General features: G+C 35.2%; 1 protein-coding gene across 13 annotated transcripts in view; it reads left to right on the forward strand.

Moving 5' to 3' along the window:
• LOC143214797 (uncharacterized) overlaps nt 1–27063 on the forward strand; it is a 308560-nt gene extending 281497 nt beyond the window's left edge. For 9 of the 13 annotated variants that reach the window (XR_013010218.1, XR_013010221.1, XR_013010217.1 and 6 more), the window contains one exon: nt 1–3759. Coding sequence is in view for 1 of the 13 variants with exons in the window: in XM_076436196.1 (XP_076292311.1) it covers nt 1–66 (66 nt within the window). In the remaining 12 variants the exon portion in view is untranslated. The other 4 variants (XR_013010224.1, XR_013010225.1, XR_013010216.1 and 1 more) reach the window with 3 other exon arrangements.
• The last annotated feature ends 287 nt before the right edge of the window (nt 27064–27350 follow it).

The raw sequence follows: 27350 nt of genomic DNA on the forward strand, positions 1-27350 counted from the left end.
GTCCTTTGCGAGACATCTTCTACAATATCCAGAGTCCAGGATCTTCCACTTCAAGATCAAACCTGATAGCGCCATTGATGAAATGAGAAATACCTGGTGTGTTGTCTTGTAAGAGGTGCTGCCACCGGTAATGAACCTGTCTAATTGGTGGCTAAGAGAGTATCCGTGAAGCGATCCTCCCGAAGCAGATCCATCCTGCACCCGCAATTTCGTCGTACTTCTTCACCGAGTGCAAGCTTCTCCTATGCAAATCCCTGTGCGGTAGGTAGCGGTGGTAATATTTATGGCAACCCTATAAACCTGGGTTCAGCTATCTCGAAGCCATTCCCCGAAGAAAAATAAAATGAAAGCAAAACAGACTAATTCCTGAAACGAGCTGAAATCCGCACAGAGCTAACTGACTCGATGCAAACGTAATGCGCACATCTCCTCGCACAAAACGAACGAATGGCAATCCGCTTAACCGACCCCCGTTTCTCGATGATCCGGTGACTGGAAAACGGGGACGTTTTTGGAAAATTGATTCTATACATTAAAATGACGGAAATGGGTTGAAAAAGCTACAGGGTGCTCCGAGGTTAGTGTCCGGTTATTTTAGCATACTTGGCGGGTCGGTGAGAGGGTGGGAAATCATTCGGATGAGTGAAAGTTGCCATTACGGTATTATCTCCGTAACTCTCCGTAACAGAGGTCTCTACAGTAACTGTTAACCATCCGACGGCTGTGCCCGAGTCTATTTTCACCGGGAACATCCAAATTGTCATTCAAGTACTCAATTTGTGGCAATTGAACTAACTGAATAGCTGTTTCACGAGATATCATCAAAAGTAAATTTTTTAAAATTATTACTTAGAACTGTGAAGCATTGTCAAATTATATAGCTATAAAAATCGTCGGGTAAACTTTACTTTACCGGACTCGAAATTTGTGCCTTTCTCCTATAAATTATGATGTATTTGGTATCTAAATCCAGTAGATTTGTACCCGGAACGGGTGCAGCTCGAAGTTTCGATCGTGCAGGATCAATGGTTCAGGAGTTATGCTCGCTTAAAGTTGAGCAATCTGCAGTGTTTTTGACAGGTAAGGGCGCCGCCATATTGGTTTGTAGTCACGACCGCGAGCCGCTTACCGAACAGAACCGTCGATCCTTGCCCCTCTCCCCCGACCTAATCACAACAAACTCGGTAAGCGGCGCGCGAACGTCACTATCAATATGGCACCCTGACCTGTCGAAAACACTGTAGATTGTTCAACTTTAAGCGAGCGTAACTCCTGAACCATTGATCCTACAGGATCGAAACTTCGATCTGCAGCCGCCCCGGGTACAAATCTACTGGATTACATATCAAACACATCATAATTTATAGAAGGAAGCCACAAATTTTCAGTCCGGTAAAGTAAAGAGCAGCCGAATCGACCGTTGTCCGAGGGTTAAGATTGTATCCCCACCGCTGCACACGCTCGACGACCGAGCCAGCGAGGGGTTCAGTGCCGCACCGGCTTCTATATCTTCGAAAAATTACAGCTTTTCTAATTTTTTCTAAGAATTTCAATTTTTTGTTTTTCTAATATCCTACATTTCTTAGCTGCTCAAAAAGTACGATTGGCAATTGGCATCACATAATACAGCTTGTATTGATTCCTTTTTAAAATCGTTCCCACCCTTAAAATAATATTGAAGAAAAATGAAATAGTGGAAATCGAATATGCTACGTACTATGAATGTATCTAACTTCCAGATAATAACAATGTCAATACGATTAATATCTACTGTTGTTATAACATTCAAAAAGAAAAATTGCTTCACCGCTGTTATTCATAAAAACATTAGGTAGAGCAAGCTCCAATTTTCCAATATCTGAATTTGCCAATGACTTGTTTTTCCAATTACCTGTTTTTCCCTCGCTATTCCTCGCGCGAGGAATTATAAAGTTAAATAACTCTTCCGCTCGGACTCCGAGAAACAGTTTCTCCCGTTTAATATAAATATTGACAGCTAAAAAATGTGTGTCGAATATTTTCATAAACTCCGTCTCTGCGCAAACTTCCCTAAAAAAGGGCAGGTGACATAAATCTACATTTATCACCTCCGAATCTGCTGAAATGATTTATACAGATACGACAACATCTCGCTTAATAGCGTAAAATATCACGCGTTTATTTATTCCATGTAAAAAGAAAAATTTTATGCAACAACGGTATTACATGTGTACGGGAAATTTATTGTAACGCTTTCTAGACAAAGTTATTGTTATATTTAAAAATACATAGGAAAATTTGATATACAGCTTTTTTATATAAAGCAACTTTTATAGTATAATCTTGTATATTTTGTGTCTCTCAACTAAACTTACACACACTTCTGCAGAAAAATTCGAAGAAACCTGAAATAAGTAAAAAAATAAATAACTAAGACATAATACTGTCAAGCGTATATTTTTTATTATAGTGTTTAGTAATTTAATGCTCTATAAAACAATTTATAAAAATACTAAAAATTCAGTGTATCTGTAACTAGACTTCCATTCAAAAAAATTAACAATCTTATAATATAAACTCATGAATTTATGCAAGTGGAAGCTCTAATGAGTATTAACGTTGGTATAAACGTAAGGGAACGTGTGAATCGAACTAAAAATGAAGCCAGGCAATTTTTCAAATAACACTGTGAATAAATTGTTTATAAACACGATAAGAAAAGTCACCGTTATCGCAGATTTACAATAAACCGGGCCCGTCTGATTGAAAAGAAGATGGATGGCGTCCGCGAGGAAATCTCTCGCCGATAAAAGAGATAATTAGGTGTAGCATTTCTAATGGATCACGCCATATATCTCGACAGTAATTCGAACGCCGAACACGCACAACGTTCCGCAGGAATTAACCAAACAGAAACAGCAAATACAGCCGAAATATACGCCATTATACTGTTTACATACCTTCGTTAACGCATTCAGTTATTTATAACGGCATCGTTCAGCGCACCGCGAGAAATCTGCTGCGTTCCTGGCATTCGAATCAATATTTATTGCGCATTGTGTTCTCACGCGGCTCATTCAGATTTTGATTTGATCTGCGGCGAAAGAATTTCGCGTCGGGACATTGATACGAACGAAGGCGGCCATTCAATTTTCGCCAAGTCAACAATTTATGAAGCTTAAAATGCCTCGGTTGTATTGTTGGCGTGTATAAAATGATCGGTCGAACTACAACAGGGATCCGTCGCTCATATAGGGTGTCCCAGAAATGTTGTACTTTCTTGAAAGAATTCCTGAGGCCATTTCATGTATGTAACTCTTTCCTTTGCGAAAATGTTCTCCGCGGCTTGGTTGAGGAATTATTAACGAAAAACCACGGACCAATCAGAGCACAGGCCTCGCTGAGCGAGGGGCGTTGTCATTGGTCAAACCGAAATCCATCCGCTGAAGCCGCCCTTTGATTGGTTCGTGTTTCTCGTTTATAACTCTTGATCAAAGGCACGGAGAACATTTTCGTAAAGGAAAGAGTTACTTCAACTGATCTCGTGAATCGTCCCTTTCAAAGAACTACTATATTTTTGGGCACCCTGTACACTGAAAGACGAGACAAATTCTAAAAACTTGAAACCTACCGTTGCAGTATTTCCACGAAAAAAAAAATTAAACCGACTTCGAAAAAACGCACTAAAAAGTGTGAAATAATTTCCATTTAATTTATGTGGATACACACGAACTTAAATACAATACAACCTTTTCGGAGGCTCGGCGCAAATATATTATTTAAATATAAATATATTAGTATTTAGAAGAATTTATAAGGATTTTCGTAATTTCCAGTGTCGAAAATTTTCAATTTTGCGCCGCCTCCGAAAAGATTGTATTGTATTTAAGTTCGTGTGTATTCACATAAATTAAATGGAAATTATTTCATACCTTTTAGTGCGTTTTTTCGAAGTCGGATTAATTTTTTTTTTAAAGTTTTTTTTTTATTTCACACTTTTTTTTATCTCTGTCAGCCGTCATATTCCAAATCGTAATTTATAAATATCTGAAAGCCGCAATCGATAACGGTAACGACGTCGCGTCGTTACTGTTCCTAATGTCTAACATTCAGCGGAGTTCACAACGGTATCACCACCCTACATTTTCGCAAATAAAATCGTAATTAATAAAAGAATGTAAATTTTCTTTTGCACGGGACCATCCCGGGAACATACTCTACAAGATGCAAAAGGTTTTGTTCCGATTGGTCCATCCATCTCGGCGTAATCGGTGAACATACATAGAAAAAAAAGCGAAAAAAGGCACATACAGATCGAATTGAGTAACCTCCTCCTTTTTCGAAGTCGGTTAAAAAAGGTAACTTATCTGTTGACATTCTGCAGTCTGCCATTTATTTACCATGATTAGAATTTTTCTGTAAAAATGCAATAATTTTAGAATTGATAAAACTCAATTTCTATGTAATTTTGTAAAATATTATTGACGTGAGAACAGTTTCGATATTTTAAATACACTGGACTGTGTTAAATAGGGGGGATTCTGCCTGTAAGCTGTCTGTAAATAATTATAAATTCGCGATGAAACTCGGCTCATGTACCGAGATGCTGCTGAAATTTATGCAAGCATACAAATACCCATCACGTCAAATTTTCGACTAGAAAGCGAGTGTTCACGAGACTGTGCATATCCAAAGTTCGCATGTATACATTAAATGTCCATCAGAATGTCCGCATTGTAGACAATGAGTCTCCACCAAAAAGTTCATGCATTACATTTATTCGCCACATAGTTCGCACATTCGTCGCGAGTTTCCCCATCACACTACTTCAACTACGTTAAACTAATCTGAATTCAACGGAAGAAAAAATTCAATATAAAAATACTTTCAACTCATTAATGCACGAGTAAAATCCATATAATTTGTGCTCGTATGAAAAAGTTTATCAAAAAATCTCTGATAAAAGACAAAATTAGAAATAAGTCATTTTGACTCATCCGTTCTACTGTTAACTATCTCAGTTTCTGTTTAATATTATTAAAACTACTATAAATTGTTAAAAATGAATTTATACACTACTGGGCAAAAGAAAGAAGCACCCAGTATAATTATAAGCTATAATGACAAACAATATCTTTATGTAGAAATATTCTCAGAACTATTCAATTAAACAGCGGAATCCTTTTTCGAAACTTACTGTGTTCTTATTTGATTTTTTACGCTTTTCTATTAGATATGCCCAGTGCTTCTTCTTTTTTCACAGTAGTGTACGTTGTTAATGAGTTTCCAAACAGTTAAGTGGAAATAGGAAAGGAATTTTATTCCGTAAATTTCGTGGACCCAGTTCTTGCACAGGTTAAAATCACTGTTGCAGGTAGTTCTTTCAAAAACACTTTTTGTCTCAGGATCACTCTAAAAGAACATCATTGGTGAAATGATCGAATGCCACTGTTCCAGAAACACAGTCTTTCGTGCCAAAATTCGGGAAAAAGTGGTATTCACGGAATGTAAAGAGGAATGTGCAGTAGGAATGCTGGAACTCTTCTGTCTGTACAGAACCGTACCGTGAAACATGCGTGGGAACCCTGTGAAAAATGTGAAAAATGAAAAAGAAACAGTTACTTTGATTTTGATCTAGACGTTTAAGTATTCGAATCGGTTGTAATACTTGCCGCTGAAATCCAAATTTGTTACTTTAATAGTCAAATACGAAGTAAGCTTCAATGCTCAAGTTTGTAGATTTTAAGAATGCAACAATTCAGATAACATCAATTTTGTTAGGGTATTGGAAACGTAGTTAAACCGTTTATTAATTATGTTTGTACATATCTCCCGTGCAACTTCAACCTCTAATTCCGGAACGAGGAGTTAGAAGTTTCTTCCCGCGTCTCAAATACTAATTGATGTATTATGAACTCGCCTAACACGGCTGAAAACTATGTCAGTGCTTCGGGTTTTCCCTAATCCTCGAAGACGTGTGCATGGATTCTGCCCGAATATATCTGCTCTGGAAATAGTGAATCGGAAATGCTCACTGACGCGATTAGGGGAACATCCTAGCATTATCATTAACGGTATGTTTTCTCCAAAGATTGATAAGTGGAAAATTAATCAAAGTTTAGTGGCAGCTGAAAATGTTGCGAGGGAGAAGAGGAAAAGGAAAGCATTTCGTCCTGGGTTTGCTAGAGGACTCATCAGTAATGAGGGAGGGGGGTGTTACCCTCTCTCTGCTAGCACCGGAAGCGTGGGGGAAGAGTAGGGACACAAATCTCTCGATCTGGCGCGACACGATCTGCCTTTCCCACTATGTACAGTAAAGTCGCGTTTACTGTCCGCGATCACTGTCATGCTGTCCTTCTCTACGTTCGGCTTTCTTTTGAATTTTCTTTTGAATTCTCGGCGCGGTAGACGCAGTCATAAAAAAATAATGTCGGTATGCGATCACTGTCCGTGCAGAACACAGGCTGTTGGACAGTACACGCGACTTTACTGTATTTATCCCTGAGAATCCCCACGAAAATTCTCCCTTGCCTAGCCACTACACTTAGGGGTCATGTGACGCGTTTCGTCTGTATCGTGCATGTGTCCCGTTTATGTTGTATTATTCGTCCAACGAAAGATGTCGCAGTTTTGACAGTGGGGTGCAGGGGGATCCATGAGACCCCACTCTTGACGCTATGGGCTGCGGATCCCACTCTTACGCTTAGGTTCTGGAGGGGAACGGTCGTCATAGGAGCTCGGCGTCACCACATCGCTCTATTACAGTCACACTCAATACGCTCGTTTGCTGTCATCGTCAAACGCTTCGGCCAATCGCGGAGGACGTGTAGCGCGATGTAGGGATATCGCGTGGTTCCTATTTACAAGTTCCTCTGTGCCATCTTTCGTTGGACGATTAATATGTGTAACGTTTGTGTTGTGCATGTGTCTCTTCATCTGTGTGCTCTTCATCTGGTGACACTGGGAAAGATGTTGACTTCTTTGTCCATCTGCTGTGAATTAAGGAGACAAACTTACAAGTAAGATTTATCTGTATTTCACCCTAATTTCTCACAGTCGCGATTTGGAACTTTTAGACTTTCTATTATAAAGATTGCCTCAAAAAATATTCTCTAGTTGTACAAACTGCAATAATATTTGACTACTTGAACAAATTCAAATATGCCATTGAGTAAATTTAAAAGCTCCAAAAACTAATCATATCGAGGGGATCCCTTGCTTGTTGACTCCCGGAATCGTTTAGTGTCATTTAGTGTTGGATGACAACTGATAAAGAACATAAGCTTTTCGTTTATTCGTCCAATTAGGACAGATGAAGGTCAGAATCACTTCCCAAGACGGATGAGATCAACTTATACTGTCAGCTCGTGTTACTCATCATAATTAGTCTTCTCGTTCATTCATCAGTGGTATTATGAAACTCATTTGTGCTTTTTGAGGAACTATTTCTCACTGATGGTAGTTGCGGGTTTTTAGTAGTATTTCTAAAAATAGTTATAAACTTCTAATAAATTTCTAAAAATATGTTATGAAACATATTTAAACTAGCATTTGATATTAAAACTTGAACATAATAACAAAATTGGATTTATAATGGATTTAAAAAGTTTATACAAAAATTTCTCACTAATGATAACTTTGTGCACCAATGCTAGCCAAGAAAGTTGCGGGTTTTCAGTAGTGTTTGAAATTAATATGTCTCCTAGTTTCTACATGCTCTCAGTAATTTTGTTATAAAACAAAGCACAACGGAAAATAAGTATTTAAACTATTGTAGCATTTTTAACATTAAAGCTTGAACATAATAAAATTGGATTTATTGGACTTGAAAAGTTGGTACAAAATTTCTCGTATTAAAATTGTTAGTATCTTATTCATCGTAAAAAAAGATTATAAATAGTTCGTGTTTCAATCTCAAGTCTAAAAATGTTTACACTGTTAAAATGTGTTTAAAGAAAGTATATTGTGTGTCGAATACGAGCATTCGCAACTGCATTCTACTCCCCATGGAGTAAAAATATTGCACATCGTACATGCTACGAGAGATTACCACGGATTACTACGGAGATTGTCTGATTCAGTTCCATTCGAAACAAAATTTTTATACGCCAACGTTCTTCAGAGATTGTCAAACATTGTGCACGCTGAATCTAGTTGCTCTCCGAACGTCGATAATAAAACAATTCCTAGATTTTTCAATGGTCTACGTACCCCATTGAATTTGCAATGCGACAAAGTGTTTGCAAAGCTGAACCCACGTTTCGAATCTCGAAAGTTTCATTCTGCAGGGACCGTGTCCGCTGTGAATTGTTAAAAAAAGGGAAAAAAGGTTTTCACCGTTTCCGACATAGGTCACATTGGTCGGCAGTGTTTCGAAAATGTTCCCATTATCTGCGAATTGTTGCGCGTACCAAAAACAAAACCATCCAGGTGCGAAAAACCAGGCACCCGCCTCCCTCTACCCACACCACATACCCTTTCACATCCCTCGTCGCTTTGTTTCGCGTAGAAGCGCACGTACTTTTGATATCGTCCTTTATGAATTATTGCCGCCGTGGAAAAACAATATGGCGGAATAGTGTTAACGCCGTCGCTGTGAAAATTTTTATTTCGTCGTCGTGACCTTTTTTTTCAAAATTATAGAGACGTAGCCAAACGCGAAGAACGTTTCACTCGCAGAAACTACGTGGTTATTTAAAAAAAAATATCTGTCCGTACACAATTTACAACGAAATGTGTGAATTGTTTAAAATGAGCTTTAAAACAACTTGTACCTTTTCGAGACTTCAGAATTAGTTTGATAGACTTGTACAACAACTTTCGAAAAAATTTATATATGAAAAACAATTAACTAACAATTAATATGAAAAATAATTTACATTTATAATGTATACAATTTTTGAAAACAGTAATGGTCGTTGTTTACAACTTCTTTTACCTGTAGCTTCAATGAAAATTCAACAAATAAAATTGTGACACTCTGTAATTACTACTATGAGTAACTTTAACAATTGAGACATAAGAGAAAATATGCAGGGACAGGTATAGTGTTGTAATTGAAGCATTGGAAAAATTAAAAAATACTATTATATTATTTCCATTGTATATTAAACGCATAGGAAAATAATTTTTTATATCATTCCAATTTAAATCGCAATTCAAGTAGAAAATTTTTATTTGTATAATATAGGTCTACTGTCAGACGTGTTTGAGAGACACGCTATTTTCGAAACTAATGAATGACGCTGCAGAAGAAAATGCACTGATTCATCGTCCGAATATTTTTCGGACTGAGTGTTCGAAGAAAGGAGATAAATTATATCCGGGTGGGGAAAAAAGCGGACCTCCTAATTCTTCTTTACATCAAATACCCATTACTCGTGACTAATATCAAGCCAAAAAAAAGCTCGGCGGCCCTAAACGGATCGCCATAAACAACAAACACGGCAGCGAACGGACCGAAGGAAAACCGTAAGCACTCGTCGTAAATCGAAGCAATGGGTCCTGGCCGATCGTCGTCCATTGTGGCACCGAAACGATGAAGAATAATAGTGGGAGGATGGAAAAGAAATAGTAAAACGTTCGCAAACACCGAACCGGCTTATCAGCTTTATTTATTGCCGCAGGAAGCCGCGGGCAAGCAGCGTTTTCGAAGCTTCTTCTCTTCGAGCTGAACTCGAGCGTGGCCGCGTGGCCACGCGTGCTTTCCTGGACCATGAACGGCGAAAATGAAGGTCGTCACGAACCAGTGAAATGTCAGTTCCATCGACGACAGGCGGAGCTAACGAGGTATCACCATACTCTTACTTTTTTCACCCCTCGATTTCACCTTTCTTTCATTTCGTACAATGCCACGGATTTTCGCGTCATTTGTTTCCCTTTCTACGAGCTTTTCTCGTCGATTCGATGAAACATTAAATTCACCCTCGAACTGTGAAGGTCATCCGTGTCTCAACCATTTCAAACAATTCGTAATAACTATTTTGCTTCGTACTATTTATTAGGTTGGCAACTAAATTCTTGACCTTTTGTTTCGTAATTCTTTTATTGTATCGTTATAACCTCATCCAGTCACTATTCCTTTTGAACTGTATATTATTGGAATGATCTGAATTTTGCGATTAATTTGATATAAAATACTCGTTCTTAAAAAATATATATAAATGACTTTGTTTGAGAAAATGTGGAGGTCGCGAACTTAGTCGCCAACTTAATACAATATAAAATATTTCAAGGCATTATTTGGAAAAATATTTGTGATAATCTTAATTTAGGATGTTCCAAGATATGATATGAACTTTTTCAGATTTTTATAGAAATTATTACCATGACATAACTTATCAGTAGACTGCGGATATATTTAGGTAAAATAAAAAATATTTGCATCGATTGCAGGACACAGGAATCAAAACAAAATTTGTTCTTTTAATTATCCTATTAACCTGAAACTAATACATTAATGTCGATACGTATTTTTGTCATAAATACATAAAATCCGCAGTCTACTTATCATACATAAATAAAATATTGATATGAAAATTAATATCTTTCTTGTTCCATATTGCACCAAGCAAGCATTAAAAATATTTTTCTGGCATTCTATTATGCCTATTTGCAAGTTTTAAATTTTAACTATTTTAATTCGTTTATAAATTCGCAGTCCAATCATTTAAATTTGTATAGAGCCATTCCAAAGAGGTATGTGCATAAATTCTTATTTAGTTTAAAGCAATATGAATGAATAATAACATATGCATACAAGAATGCATATTTCTGTATGATGAGCAGTTAGTAAATTTTTATTATTTCACAGTATCAATAATTGTCAACTAAAAAATGTGTTTCCATGTAATTTCGAAGTATTTCATAGTGAAGGATTAATTGATCAAAGAGAGGATCGGACAGAAGTTTACCACCTCGATAAATATTGTAGTTTTACTACGCGAAGAAAGACGTTAAATTTATGTCGGACTTTATTAAAATTTTCATTCAGCTGCAGTTTATTCAGTGACATTTATTAAAAATGCATAAAGATCCGCGGTCTAGTTATTATGCTCTCATATATTATGTTTGCTACGGTTTCAAGAAAATGCCCGCATTTCCTCGCCGTGTAAATTACGATCACTGGGAAACTGTATATACAGAACGTACGAAATTTTTCGTTTTTGTTCGTTAAAATTCTAAAAAATTCATATTAATAGTACGTCCGACCGTAATTTCGCTGGGTTCATGGTTTCGTAGGATTAATTCATTTTCTATAAAAATACGACGCACAGGGAAAGCTTTGCGAAGCTGCTGCAGTTCAAAGCACAGCAGGTTCAAAAAGTTTTTCATTAATCTGTTTCTGGGCTAAAACATTGAAAACCACATAAATTTCGAATTACGTTTATGTATGCATAAATTAATGTCAACAAACTAATACATATTGTATATACGAGAATGCGAGTGAAGAAACTTGAATGTTTTCAGAGAGAAATTTTCTAAAGAAACAAAGGGCAATGAATTTTATTATTACGCTATGGAAATTTTAAACTTTGAAATTTCGAAAGTACAGAATTTTTGAAGGTGCTATTCACAAAATGTTTTTTTTTAATGGTTATTTTACGTCGCACTTAACTGCCAGGGTTTTTTCGCGACGGAACCTACGGTTTTTATAAGGTGAATTCCGAACCACCTTAGGCAGCACAGTTTAAATGGCACATGGTCACAAAATGTTAGCAGAGAAAATCTGCCGTCTACATTTTTGCGAGAGATTTTAATGACATTGTTATAGAATTTAGATAATTGGAAATCGTAGCTTGAAAGGTACTGGTAACTTGAAATCGTAGAACTGGTTCAAAATTAATTACATTAAGCTGATAAAGCTTAAAAATTATTGTGTCATACAAATTCGTGTTATACGAAATTAGGAGCTTGCGCAAGAAGCGCAGTTACATTTTAAAAACTAACAAAAGATGTATTATTGTAATGTTATACTTGCAAGAAATAGGTTATTCGAAGCTGCTAGATAATAGTGAAAAATATCGATTCATCCTCTTTGGAAAAATGTCTCTGTAATTTTTTTTCTATGCTCGGTATTTTTGAGAAATCTGTTGTTCCCCCTGGCTTTTTTCCCTTCTCCAACAATCCCTATAAATCTCGACGCTTGAAACGACGCATTTGGGAAGTTCTCTCCTGAATTTTGTGCCTCTATTCAACGAAACTACCGCGTTACACCGTGGGTTTCCCCAATTCTCTAACCGCATTACGAGAAACCAAACATTTGAAAAGCAATGTACGTGCTCGGCGAAAAGTTGAATTATTTGATACGTCCAGGATGTACCAGATAGTATCGAGATACACAAAACAATATTTACGTCGTTCTTACAATATTCACTATACCGGCGTGAGCTGTCCGAACAATTTTTACGCGAAAATATTGGTTTCGTCCGCTATACATGGAAAAACCTCCCGGAATGTCGAGGCTTTGTACATTTCCAAAAGAACAAAGCTATAAATAAAAAATGAACTAAAATCAAGCTACAAAGCTCTGCTCGATCAGACTTTATGTTTGCTATGTAACAAGTGTAGTGTTAATAAATTTCGCGGATTCGCCGAACGTGCTGAACCGACTGATTCGACATGCTCAAACAAATTCCACGAATGAATGTGATTGGATTTTTCGTTCAATATACCAATTTTTTAAAAATTGGAGTGCTGTACTATTTTTATAGATTTTATAGATTTTCTCACACACATGTGGGGATTATCAAATTTCAACTAAAAAAAAATCCATCTCCGTTTTCAATTTTTACCAAACATATTTTTTACCAAACATATATATGTATGTTTATATACAGGGTGTCCCAGCTGAAGGAGGCCACCTAAATATCTCCTTTATTTTTAATGGCACAAAAAATATTTATGGCATAATTTAAATGGTATCGAAGGAGGAATATCATAGAAGAACAATTTATTTCGTCCGGTTATTTTTTTCATTGTTTTTTCAATGTCAGCGTTATTTTCTATCGGGAAAACTTGTTTTTCTTAAACTATGAAAAAATAACAGCACAAAAAAAATTGTTCTTCTATGATATTCCTCCTTCGATACCATTTAAATATTATGCCATAAATATTTTTTATTTATTTATTTATTATTTGTTCATTGACGGGACCTACAGTTTTTATAAGGTGGGTTCCGAATCAGCTTGGGCACCACAGTTTTAAATGGCACATAGAATATTTCCAAAGGTGCCGGCGTTGGGATCGAACTCGCGACAAATATATTTTGTGCTGTTAAAAATAAAGGAGATATTTAGAGGTGGCCTCTCTCCTTGAGCTGAGACACCCATAATATTTCAAAATTTGTTTGCTCTCTCATAAAGAGAGAAGGAAAGCAAGAGAGCTAGTGCAATAGGAAAGCTCTATTTATTATTATTAGACTGCGGATCTTTATGCGTTTGTGAAGAAATTCATTGGCCGAAATATAAAACAGTAAATGATTTAAACAACTCGAGAATGTTGTAATGCTGCTTTTAATGTAACAAAGTTGTTAAGGAATGAAATCAATTTTTAAAACATTTTTATTTTGCATAAAGATCCGCAGTCCAATTATAACATTTAATCTAAAACGAAATAGATCCAATAGAATTGTTATACATAGAAATGTATGTGCAACAGTACTGTATTCGTTGATGAAAATTCGAAATAATTTAAGTCTCTAAAGATTAAAGCTCCTCAAATTCCGAAAAGACAAACACGATATGAATGATCACACGATAAAAATAATTTGATAAAATTCGACAAAGCAGTACAGTGTAATTAAATTCGCAAGTATTAAGAGATTCCCTGTTCAGCAGTAATTGTTTAATACGAAATTGAAATTCTCGCGAAGCTTCTCCAGCAGGACAAAATTAAAAAAAGAAATGGAGGATAGTGCGAAGTTGGTAGAAATCGAGAATGAACTCGGAGCAAGACTGCACTCGGTGCAAATGAATTTAAGAGACCGTTTAATGATATGGAAGTTAGGGTGATGTCGCACTAAATGCACCTGTCTTTTCATTTAACCGTGGTGTTCCGCGACAACGGCACTCATCACTTCCCGAAAATTGTTCGCTTAAAGTTGAATTTACTTTATCCCAGCGGGGATGTCGTATCTCGTTATTCTCTTTCGGGTCGCCGGAAATATCCGAGCGCTCTTATTCCTCTATTTTTTTCTTTTTAATTTACGAATAACTTGACAAGTTACATTTAAGACCGGCCGTCATTTGAAATTTAAAGCAGTAGATTTAGCTTAATGACGACGTAACGTTCAAAACCTGCAGTTTTTCTAGCGGGAATAAAAAAATCGTACCAATAGTAATCGATAGTTTCCATGGAGAAACGAACGAAAGAAACAATTCATCGAGTACGATGCCCGCCAAAATTATTCTGTGTAAATAATAAACTGCTGTATGTATTCAATTGGCTTTTAAATAAATTAGAAGAAAATAAAGTAGCGTTGAATTACATAATGTAGCAGGATACACGAGATAATCTATTGTATTATGAATAACTGAACGAAATGATTTTATTTAAATGCACTTAATTACACTTTGATAAATAAAGGCACCTTGTGCCACAAGCATGGTGGACCCTTGACTCAATCAACGTTACCAACATAATACACCGAACTCTTTACGCTCTAAATCTGTTGGCCGCGTAATTTGTTGGTTATAAACACTCGTGGAGAAACGCTATTAACCGTTTGACTCTGAATTTGCCTCGTGTATTTACCGTGCGTGTTAGTGTCGAATGTAGAGGAGGAAGTTTTAGTTGCAGAATATTTGGTCACACTCGTTGGAAAGTGTGTCAATTCAAACATTGAGCGACGTACCAATAATTTGAGAAATAAGCAATTTTTAATTCAGAACGTAGCTAGCTTCTGACCGAGCAATAAAAGTATAAGTGAAATAGAGTAATCAGCGTTACCACTGGTGACACAGTCAGGATCAAGGATGTTCAAGTACGCGATGAAACTAAAAAAAATCATCAAACGGTGTAATTGAACGCAGACAGAGAGCAGGGACACTACAGGAATAAGGTAGAGAGGCACTTGTCGTGCTCGTCCACTTTTTTAAATCAAGAGGCTCCTACTTCTACTTGACCCGTGTACATAGCGCACAAAATTTTCGTGCCACTTTTCTAAACATTGGAACGTCTGTTTTCTAAGCAAACAGCCGCTGTGAGATCGAGATCAAACGAACACAGTTGTCGCACAGTGCTTGATAGTATTTTACATGGAAATATTGGTTCCACACTAGCGAAAACAGCTGACGTTGAAACAGTCTTTTATTTAAGCTGCACCAAAGTTGAATGTGAAATGTGTGAACCCTTTAGCAGAGTCTTGAGGTACATTTTGAAAGTGCAACAATTCAAATAATCTATTTCCTGCAAGTTTCATTCAATTTATTATAAAGAATGTTAATCTTGTATGAAACACAACATTTGTGAAATGTGATTCCATAAGCAGAGTTTTAAGGTGCATTTTAAAAATGCAACAATTCAAATAATCTATTTACTGCCAAGTTTCATTCAATTTATTATAAAGAATGTTAATCTTGTATGAAACACAAAATTTATGAAATGTGATTCCTTAAGCAGAGTTTTAAGGTGCATTTTAAAAATGCAACAATTCAAATAATCTATTTCCTGCAAGTTTCATTCAATTTATTATAAAGAATGTTAATCTTGTATGAAACACAAAATTTATGAAATGTGATTCCTTAAGCAGAGTTTTAAGGTGCATTTTAAAAATGCAACAATTCAAATAATCTATTTCCTGCAAGTTTCATTCAATTTATTATAAAGAATGTTAATCTTGTATGAAACACAAAATTTGTGAAATGTGATTCCTTAAGCAGAGTTTTAAGGTGCATTCTACAAATGCAACAATTCAAATAATCTATTTACTGCCAAGTTTCATTCAATTTATTATAAAGAATGTTAATCTTGTATGAAACACAAAATTTATGAAATGTGATTCCTTAAGCAGAGTTTCAAGGTGCATTTTAAAAATGCAACAATTCAAATAATCTATTTCCTGCAAGTTTCATTCAATTTACTATAAAGAATGTTAATCTTGTATGAAACACAAAATTTGTGAAGTGTGATTCCTTAAGCAGAGTTTTAAGGTGCATTTTAAAAATGCAACAATTCAAATAATCTATTTCCTGCAAGTTTCATTCAATTTATTATAAAGAATGTTAATCTTGTATGAAACACAACATTTGTGAAATGTGATTCCTTAAGCAGAGTTTCAAGGTACATTTTAAAAATGCAACAACACAAATAATCTATTTCCTGCAAGTTTCATTCAATTTATTATAAAGAATGTTAATCTTGTATGAAACACAAAATTTGTGGAATTCGATCCCTTAAGCAGAGTTTTAAGGTGCATTCTACAAATGCAACAATTCAAATAATCTATTTACTGCCAAGTTTCATTCAATTTATTATAAAGAATGTTACAAAGTATATTTTAAAGATGCAACAACTTAAACGATTTATTTACTGCCAAGTTACGTTGAACCTATTATAAAGAATGATATACATCTTTGAAGAAAATTACATGTACGAACATTAAACTTAAATATCAATTTAAAACTGAATTCCTGCAAAATACATAACCTCTTCAGTAGCTATAAATGAACTAAGGATTTTAAGGATTTATGACAAAGGTGGGAGTGGATGAAAAATAAAAAATGGTAAGAACAGTACAAGAATTAAAATTGTTAAATTGTTTTGAACCTATCAAAATTATATGAAGAATGGGGGTGAGATCTTCTTGTTAACATTTATATGTTGTGATAGAGGTAAACTATGTTTACTTTGCATAGAAATCCATAATCATAAGAGTTACCAACGATTTTTAATATTTATAAAGCGAATAAAGATCCAGTGAGTTAATAAACTATAAATGATAACAATGAGAATATAAATGAACTGGCTAGTAGAAAATTAGAATTTAAATGTCGATGAATGTAATATGAATTAAAGATAAATTTAAATGATACGGATCTGGGTGAAAACGGACCCAAGTCGCATCACCCAGCTTGAAAAAGAAATTTCGTCGACGCAACAGTGCAACAGTCGTCGGTTATTAGCAAATAGCTGAACGTTCGAGCACAGAGATTACATCGCAGACTTTCAATTCAATTATCGCAGTCAATCATTCGAATCGCCGTCACAACAGACCGTTTCGTCGGAAGTGACGCTAGCAAACCGACGGTTCGTATTTGCCTTGCGAATCGTTATTTATGGTTTCGTGAATATTTATTAATTAATTCGTGCAGCGTTTCATCGCTCCCGTTCGCGTGTCGACAACAGAGTTCCTCGGTCGTCGATAAAACTGCTACGAGGGGAGAGAAAAACGAAAAAGAGAAAAAACGAGAGAGAGAGAGAGCGAAGTAAAAATAAGGTTCCCGTGTCTGGCGGAAGAACGAGTCCTTTAGAGTAATTAGCATTCGCCGCGGAGGAAATTTTAATCGCGTAATACAGATCGTAACTACTGCGATTCTTTCGCAGCAGGATGAAAGGGGATCGGAGTCGCGTTCTTTTTTCGCGAGGCTGGGGCGATCTTTATTCAAGTTGCAGTCAACTGATCAGGAGTGCACCGGGGTCGAGCGTGGGAGGTGCTGGACAAGGGCAGAGGGGACGCATTTCACGTAATTACAGAGAATTTTTTTTGTAATGAAAGGGTCTACTGGTCAAAAGATCTCGAGCGTAAAAGGGAACGAGAATTGTAGAGAGAGTCAAGCGGTGGAGTTTGATAGAACGTAAAGTGCCGGAAACCGCATCGTGTACGTGCAAAAAGTTCCGCTCCCTTTGATGTTCCTCCAATATATCCAAAACGACCATGACAATGACATATGGACACGTGCTATGTTCTGCCAAAACAAAACATTCGCTTTATTATTTTTCTTCTTCACGTGGTGCTCATCGGCCCGGCAAACTATCGTGTTGGAATGACCGAGGGTGGACCCAATTAGCGCAATCGCTTTTTAAAACTGTTGTGAGTAAACCTTCATGCAAAACAAGAATTTTTTCAGTTGCGCAGTTACCGGAAATATAAATATTAAATTGTAACATAAATTCTTAGTCATTGTAAATGTATGTAACTTTGATCGAAGAGAAGTAACTTGCATTCGGTAATTATATTAGGGTAGCCAGAAAAGCTTTTTATGTACAAGATGTCCCAAAGATATATTTCCTTGAAAGGGGGATGGTTCCTGACGTAATCTCGAGTCACTTTTTCCTTTACGAAAATGTTCTCCGTGGGTTTGTTCAGGAGTTATTAACGAAAAACACAGGCCAATCAGAGCACGGCTACTTCAGACAGATGCAAGCGTGGCGTTGGCATTGGCTGAGCCAGAATCCGCCCACTGCAGCCCATTGGTCCGTGATTTTCATTAATAATTCCTGACTAAGGCCGCGGAGATCATTTTCGAAAAGGACAAAGTTGCTTGAAATAACCTGAGGAATCACCCCTTCCAAGGAAGTACAACATTTCAGTGACAACATTCTGTGAAGTACAAATTAATAACGCATAAGTGTTGTAACCTTGCACACGGTCATTTCATTTTTCTATTTATTCGTGTCTAATAAATAGACAGCGGATCTTTATGCAAAATAAAAATGTTCTACTTGATTTGCAATCAAGTGGAGTGAAATAAAAATTTATTTTCTTTCTTAGTATGATTAATAGGTCGAAAATAATATAACAGTGGTTTTAAATTCTTCTAATGTTTTCACTGTTTCGAGTTGCACCTACTCATTTTTGTCACGAATGCATAAAATCCGCTGTCTACTAATAAATAATAAGTAGACTGTGGATCTTTATGCAAAATAAAGAATGTTTGCCAGACACAGGTGCCAAATAAAAAATTTTCCATGTTTTAATTATCTTATTAAACTGAAGCTGATACACTGATGTCCTTAAATCTTTTTAATATGCCACAGCTGTTTAAATTGTGCGTAGCCAATTTGATCAAAAATGCATAAAATTTGCAGTGTAATAATAAGAGAGATTGGACCTAACCGATTGTGTTTACGACCCAATAACAAGTAAACGACATAGCCCAATAAATATGAGGAAAAAACCGTGTGCATAATTTGTTAGAACCAATTACCCCAATTCTGAAACTGATAGAAATTTATTCAGTCTCGCAATTCTATTTGCCCGCAGTAACACGACGGTACGATAGATAATAGACAACAGGGAACACTTGATATTATGTCGGAAAAATCCAGAAAACAATGACCGAAATGAAATGATAAACGAGTGCCAAGCGGTGAATTTTCAGGTTGGAATTATTTTGACAAAGGAAAAAACGAGCCGACACGCTCCGGAGCCTCCAATTAATAATCTGCCCTCAAACTGTCACACGCACTTGAATCTTCATCCGTGCTTATACCTGCTCGTGTTTTTCGTCGGGGTTTTAGTGTACAAATTAAACATCTTCCGTTATTTCGTCTAATGCAAGATTCATTTTAACAGATTTTAATTATACTCGCTCAGGGCGGACAGACTAATTGCGGTGGCTGTACATAAAATTCAGTGATTATTTCATCATTAACAGAACATTTTTCATGTATCACGAAAATAATGAAAATAATGGAATTAATTAAATTAATTAAACGGACACTAGAATATACGCTTTGTTAATTCCCATTCGTTTTGTGGAAAATAGTTTTTAAATATAAAGGCTTCGGTATCGTTTCAACGACGTTTTTTTAAATAATTGTAATGTTCAATGAAATGTTCATGAAATTTTCATTAAATATGAAAGGAGGTACTATATCCAATAACACACTGGAAAAATAATATGTATAGTCGTGCAGTTTCATTATCATATTATAAATAAAAATGTTCTGTTTTCTATATTTTACATTCAATTTGTAAGATTACAAAAATGAAGCTTGTGTAAATTTTCGTTTATAGTAATGTTCATTAATATTATTAATGAAAGCAACAGGCTATAATATCAAATATTATTTCATGAACTATAAAACAATAAAACGATTGAAAGATTTAAAGGGTATTGGTGTATTATCTGCTAATTAAAGTCATTAAAAGAAAAAAAACAAATATTTGGTTCCAGTACCTTGCAATTGATGCAGACAATATTTGATTTGCATAAAAATTAGCACATTAATTACGACATTAAATGTGACACGAAATCTTGTGTAAGTTTTGATTGACTAGTACAAATTTTAACATTTGTATTTCCTTCGTAATCTTTGTTAATTTAAATATTCAATGAAGATTAAGAATAAAATTATTGGACAAATTTCACAGACGTATATGTATATACTATTGGATGTGTCAACTTAAGTTCCTCCTCGATATTTTACAAAATCAATCAATACTTCTTATTTTCTCAGACCAGCTACACCACCTTAATGAGGTTATGCTATCGATTACTTTGGAGCTAAGAAAATAAGAGAAATATAATTTCACGAATAATACTTTATCTCACAATTGCAGGGAAGATTCTGCAATAAGCATGTTGTCACTTTCACGAGCGATAAGAATCTGATGAAATTATTTTTTTATTCACTTCAGTGACATCTATCATGTCCAAGACACTAGAAATATAATAAACTTCTATTTTCATGTTAATTCATACTGGTTATTTAAAACCCTAGCTTCATAAATATTATGTTACTTGTGAAAAATATTAGTATGAATCAAAATGCTGATAAATAATGTAGTAATAATTAGACTGCAGACTTTGATGCAGACTAACAATTGTCTGCATTAATTGCAAAATACAGAGCTACATAGTCATTTGTTCTTTTCCTTAATAATCCTAATTAGTTGAAAGTAATATTTTCAGTTTTTCTTAATAATCCTAATCAGTTGAAAATAATATTCTCAGTTTTTTCTTAATAATCCTAAACAGTTGAAAATAATATTTTCAGTTTTTCTTAATAATCCTAATCAGTTGAAAATAATATTTTCAGATTTTCTTAATAATCCTAATCAGTTGAAAATAATATTTTCAGATTTTCTTAATAATCCTAATCAGTTGAAAATAATATTTTCAGTTTTTCTTAATAATCCTAATCAGTTGAAAATTATATCCTCAGTCTTTTCTTAATAATTCTAATCAGTGGAAAATTATATCCTCAGACTTTTCTTAATAATCCTAATCAGTTGAAAATAATATTTTCAGATTTTCTTAATAATCCTAATCAGTTGAAAATAATATTTTCAGTGTTTCTTAATAATCCTAATCAGTTGAAAATTATATCCTCAGTCTTTTCTTAATAATTCCAATCAGTGGAAAATTATATCCTCAGACTTTTCTTAATAATTCTAATCAGTTGATAATAATATTTTAGTTATTTCAGTATTTTTAGATTATCTCAATATTTTCATTCTTTGAATTTGATCTACACATTGTCATAAGTGCAGAACATTATTACTGATAATAAGTTTATTTTCCGCATGTGTACGATGTAATGCTTTGGTTCGTGTTGCTTCGATTAGTAATAACTAACGATGTTTCGTTTAACGTTCACGCAGGGAACATTAACATGCTTAATTACGTACATTTCGAAACAATAATGAACCAACCATACTACATACATATATGCAAAGCTGTCTGAAACCTGCGAGCCTATAAATCACCTATCATCCGTGTCATACCGTGAATACATAAAACCAACTCGCTGCACTGCCAAAAACAAAATTTAGGTCGAAAACAAGGACGATCAAACGATCTGGTGAAGATTTATCAGGATCCGGCCGGCTGTGTAGGTAGATCCTCCATGTAAACGATAACCGTTCCGAATCGAATGCGTTCGATTAACCAAGCGTGAATTTTTATTCCGACGTAGTTTTACGCCTCGTATTGTGTTTCGTTTAAAACAAAAAGAATCGTCCAAACGATTTTCAAAGAATAACAATGGCGGGCATGCGTATCGTCAGCGTATCAAAATCACGTATTCCGTTGTATCTGAAACGGATATTACGATCGTGACAATTAATCCGATCACCGTGAGAATTGGAAATTCATTCTACGATGAAATAATTATATAATCGTTTACGCTGCAGAGACATCTATCAATGAGGTTCACGGTTTCCGTGTAAACGCGCAATCTGTCGAGCTATTCTTCGGTTATGGAAGTTAACATTTCATGTGTGAAATTCACGGTACAGCGAAATAAACAAACTAAATTCCAATATTGATAGATTGTGTCTTAATGAAGCGAACCTCAAAATGATCGGTGAATTCATTTTTTAACAGAAGACATTATAACCTCCAACAATGTTTCTCGATTTTATTAACGCACACATTCGAATATAATAAAAAATAATTATTTTCTGGTATAATTCAAAGTATCTTGAGCATGCCTCAACACAGAAAATTGTAAAAAAGTAGAAAATGTTCTAAAACAGTTCATTTAAGTAAATATAATTTCCTATTTAATTTAAAATTTATTCCATTAAATTTATTTTGTAAAAACTCGTATTTAAAATTGTATTTACAAATTGCTTTCTAAAGAACGTGCTGCGAAAGTCACTTCACAGTTTTTAAAAAGAAGAACTTTGTTTCACAATATAATGAAAGAAAATCTGCGAAGAATCGATACAACACTTCAGGAAGTCATTGTGCATTCTCCGGAGAATCCGACTTACATTAAATTTTGTTTTTTGACTTTCAAACAGAATGCGAAGCACCAAAGCGGAAGTCTGCAAAAAACTCAGCTTCCGAGGTTGTCGATATTCTCGTTGTTTCCGTTCGGTAATCGTTTTTCCAATCGAAGAATGCATTCGGAAGTATGAAATCTGTTCTAAATATCAAACAGACGTTCTACCGACGTGAAAAAAAAATAATTTCGCTTTTTGTTCATCATCGTTATCGTCCCTCTCTTCAATTCCATATCTCTTTTCTTTCGCCGTGTGCCGATTTACCATCGACCAGAACGCACACTTCTATTGTACGGTCTGTATTATTTCATAAACCTTCGCGGAACATGCACGGAACAGCTGATACGTAACTACACAATTGAAGTTTTAAAAAACGCTCTGCATTGTCCATTATTGCTGCCACATCAGGGATTTTGTCTTAATAATCTGGCAACCAGGTACACGCTTGTTATTTAACAACGGAAACTTTGGAATGTGTCGCCTTTTTACTGATCGAATAATTCTGCATTCATGTTTAACCGTAAACATTCGTCAAACTTTTTCATTTTCAACTTTGCTTGCGTACACACAAGGTGTCCCAGAGTTTTCTCGTTAAATAATGTCAGCATGCTCGTTGAATTAAAATAAATGAAAAAATTTGTTTGAAAAGAATTAATATTTATATGATATTGTGTTCATTAAACTAAAAGGGAATTCCAATACAATAGACATGCCTTTTCAATGAAAAACTGTTTTATTCATAATCATTAATACAACATGAAGAGTTGAATAACAATTTTTATATTTATTACTTAGTGTAGAACTATGTAAAAGTTCAAAATAATTCTTGATCTGTTAAAGAGAAAGCTCCATCTTGAAAGTATTTTAACATGTACACAACAATATAGAAAAAGAGATTTTTACGAAGATGTTTAAATAATCCAATGTCATTCATTGATCATGATTACCCCACAATATTAACCACAATGAACCTAGAAACATTGTCTGCTTGAAGAAGAGTATCCGACCAGAGCTTTATTTTTAATTTAATTAATAATCATATTGATTGTCCCTCTCTACTAAATCAATTTCTATGTGAACCTGAACGTGTATTGAGAACTAGAGCGGGATTTCAAACCCTTAAAGCCAGATCTACCTATGGATTAATTAATCCAATAAATCGCATTATTGCAGACTCTAGCACTCTCTATAATCGTATTGATTTTTTCATCGAGTCTTTGCACATGTTTAAAAAAACACGCAGGATTATAGGATAATACCATATCAGTTTGTACCCTTAGTTTTTGTGCATGTCCCTTCTATGTGTTATTATACGAGTAGTCTTTTATTGTTTTCTATTGTAAACATTTATGTAACAGGGCTTCGGTCCGTTTATAATATTAGGCATGGGAATAATTTTCCGCCCTTTTGGAGATGTCGTTGTACTTGAGTGTCTTAAGTGCCGGTCGCGTATTTGATGGAACGTAGTACATGCTTTTGAAAGGTCTATGTCTAAGCTTCAAAACGCAGTTAGTGGCAATAAATTCGAGCGTGAACAGCAGTCAATTCTTCGCGTGAAAAATGTCGAATTTTGTTCCAAGCAAGCAGCATTTGCGGGAAGTCATTTAAAGAAAGGTGTTATATATTTCAATATTATATAATATTTATTATATATTTTATATATATATACAGGGACGATGCTCTATCAAAACTATGATTTCGACGTAAGGGCAAAGATTGCGATGGTGTGCCAAAAAATTCGAAGATACAGATTTCCCAGCATTACTTGATGGAAATCCACGTCAAACACTTGCAGAACTGTCAATTGAATTAAACGTCGATCGATCTACTGTTGGAAAACGTTTTCACGCTATGGGAATTGTTTATGCGCTTCTTTTCAACAAAAATGGGCGGAAACTTATTCCCATACCCAATAAATAATAATAATAATAATAAATAATAGTGGAGCTAAAAAAAGTATTTCAAAGTTGTTGTTATCGAAGACTATTTCTGGAAGACTATCTAAAATGATGATCTATATAACAGATGAAACTATTCGAAACGGATTCGAAAGAGATTAATATAAGAAATTTATGTTGCACTCTCGAGAGAGTGTCACAACGTTTTGTGCAGAGCGGAGACCATATTGCAAATGCATGCTCCAATTGCGGTCGAGCTAATGCATTATACAGGGTGACCCAATACGAATTTCAGAGTATAAAATCGTCAAAGGCATAAGAGACAGCGAGAATTGCGGATATATAAATTAGCCTATATATTAAATGTGTTAGGTAAATTGTAAATTAATATTTCAATGTATACGACCTGTAATGATGAAATTAAACTTCATAATTATCAAAAATTAAGTAATAATTATTGAGCATTTCTTTGTGCAGAATTTCCAGGTATTTCCACGGTTATGAGACCAACGGGCAGTGATTGAACACAAAATTATATGAGTGCGTCGGCTTCACGCGCCGTAATGTTAATGTGAATGAAATATATGTACATCTCTCAAACGCTGAACAGAATTTCTATCCGATTAACAATAGCTTAACGGTTTCGCAATCCTGATAAAGTTTTTAATTGGCCGCCTGTACTGTGTTCATTCGTGCGTTGCAGGATAACGGTGTTCGTAACGTTTTAATTGGCGACGAGAAAACTGAAAGTAGCTTGCATCTTCCTCTAGTGCTCTCCACTACATCGAAATAAGGGAAATCGCGGAACTAAAAACGTCATGTTCATATAAACCGCGGAGGTCACTACGAAATTTACATGAATGACAATTTTATTTTATCCAGAACAGTAATAATACCTACCTAAATAATAAATCTACTGCACACACAAACACGTACAAATTCAACGCCATGTGTTATGGTTTAGGCGATATTATGACCGACGCGATGTGTTATGACTAGACTGCGGATCTTTATGCAAAATAAAAATTGTCTGCGTCGATCGCAAGATTTCTTTAATCCAAATCTAACGTTAATTCCGCCGTTCATAATTTCAATGAGAGATCATATAGTGACATCTTCAATTTTCAAAATTTTCCTACAATTTTCAATTTCATCTACTCACTTTTGCTATAAATGCATAAAGATCCGCAGTCCAGTTATGACTTACGCGATATTAACCCCTTGCCCTACGATATCGTGTCAGACTCGTAATGAAGATTCTGAACAGAGTCTAATAAATAAATTTAATCTTTAAACCAAGATGAGAGAGAAATTCTATTTTGGTTTTGTTCATGTATAGTTATTGGAGAACATGTGGGCATACAATAGATATAAATTTGATCTTTTCTATGAAATTACGAACTACAAAAAAATTCTAATCATTGAAACCATATAATAAATCTTAAGGCAATGGGTTAATGACGTGACTGTGGATCTTTATGCAAAATAAAAATATTCTGCATCGATTGTGGGAAGCAGTGCTTAAATAAAAATTAATTTCTTCCCTTAAAATAGTCTTTTTGCGTTGTAAACAATATAAAAATATTCTTAAATGTTTTATATTGTATTTTCCACTGTTTCACTCAGTTCATTTATTTATAAATGCATGCAAATCTGTAGAATGTTAACGACCAACGCCTTATCGCTAAACGTCAGTAAAATTTTGTTGACATTGTATTTAATTAAAAAGCAATTTTCGAAATTATTGACACAGTGGACTTAGGCCTACAGGGGATACCACTGACGAAAAAAAAAACGCATTGAGGATAGTACCCCATGGGTGATGTGGAAATCTATTCATACGAGAGTCACCCTAATGTGCCACGTGCAATTCATATGGTGCGGCCCTAAGGGTCGATCAGTTAAATTCCATGCCTGGTGTACAGTGTCGCCAGCTCAAGTCATGTCTCCCACTCTATGTTACCCCTTCGACGACGCCATCGTTCCCCCCATGCCTTATTCTACCTTTCGCCTATTCCCCGGCGGCGAGAATCCCGACGCTTCCGCTACGATTCAGTCACGTGACCGGATTCGTCTCCGTCGTGCATGTGTCACAATATCACGTGACCTATTCGGTAATGACAGAGAAAGGGTAATTGTATTCCCCTCAATTTCTCCTCGGTACGTCGACACTGATTATACACAGAGTGTCTCGAGGATTTGCGACAAATGCTGCTAGCAGGCTTATCCATCGGCTGCCATAGAACAAGCGAGGTATAGCTACTGCTATACTTAACAGTATAGCAGTCATCCAATACATATAACTGTATGTGCCTCGTCTGTGACCGCAATCCGCAGTATTGCAGCATTCCAATTGTGTGTAGAAGTAATGTACATGTACAATACAATCATTTTATGTTCATACATTCATATGTACATAGCTACCAATGAACAAATAAAGACAATGTAAGGAAAACACGTATGTATTTATTGACCTACCAATTTTCCCGAACTTGACTTTAAGTTACGCTCCTGATTTGGAATTGAAGTATAGTAAAACTTCGGCAGAATTTTCGACAATTTTCTAACGTCTGGCTTGTCGTTGACTTGTACTACTGAAATTTCGGATACCTCCTTCGATATCATGTTCTCCAAATACAAAGTTCAATTTTCGACATTATCGAAAAACTTTCAGCCGTCTGGCTTGTCGTTGACTTGCACTACTGAATTTCGTGCCACCTCCTCGGATATCATGTTCTCCTAATACAAAGTTCAATTTTTGAGATTTTCGAGAATTTTCACCAATTTTCGACCGT

Source organism: Lasioglossum baleicum, chromosome 13 (assembly GCF_051020765.1).
Source record: "Lasioglossum baleicum chromosome 13, iyLasBale1, whole genome shotgun sequence".
Lineage (NCBI taxonomy): Eukaryota > Metazoa > Arthropoda > Insecta > Hymenoptera > Halictidae > Lasioglossum > Lasioglossum baleicum.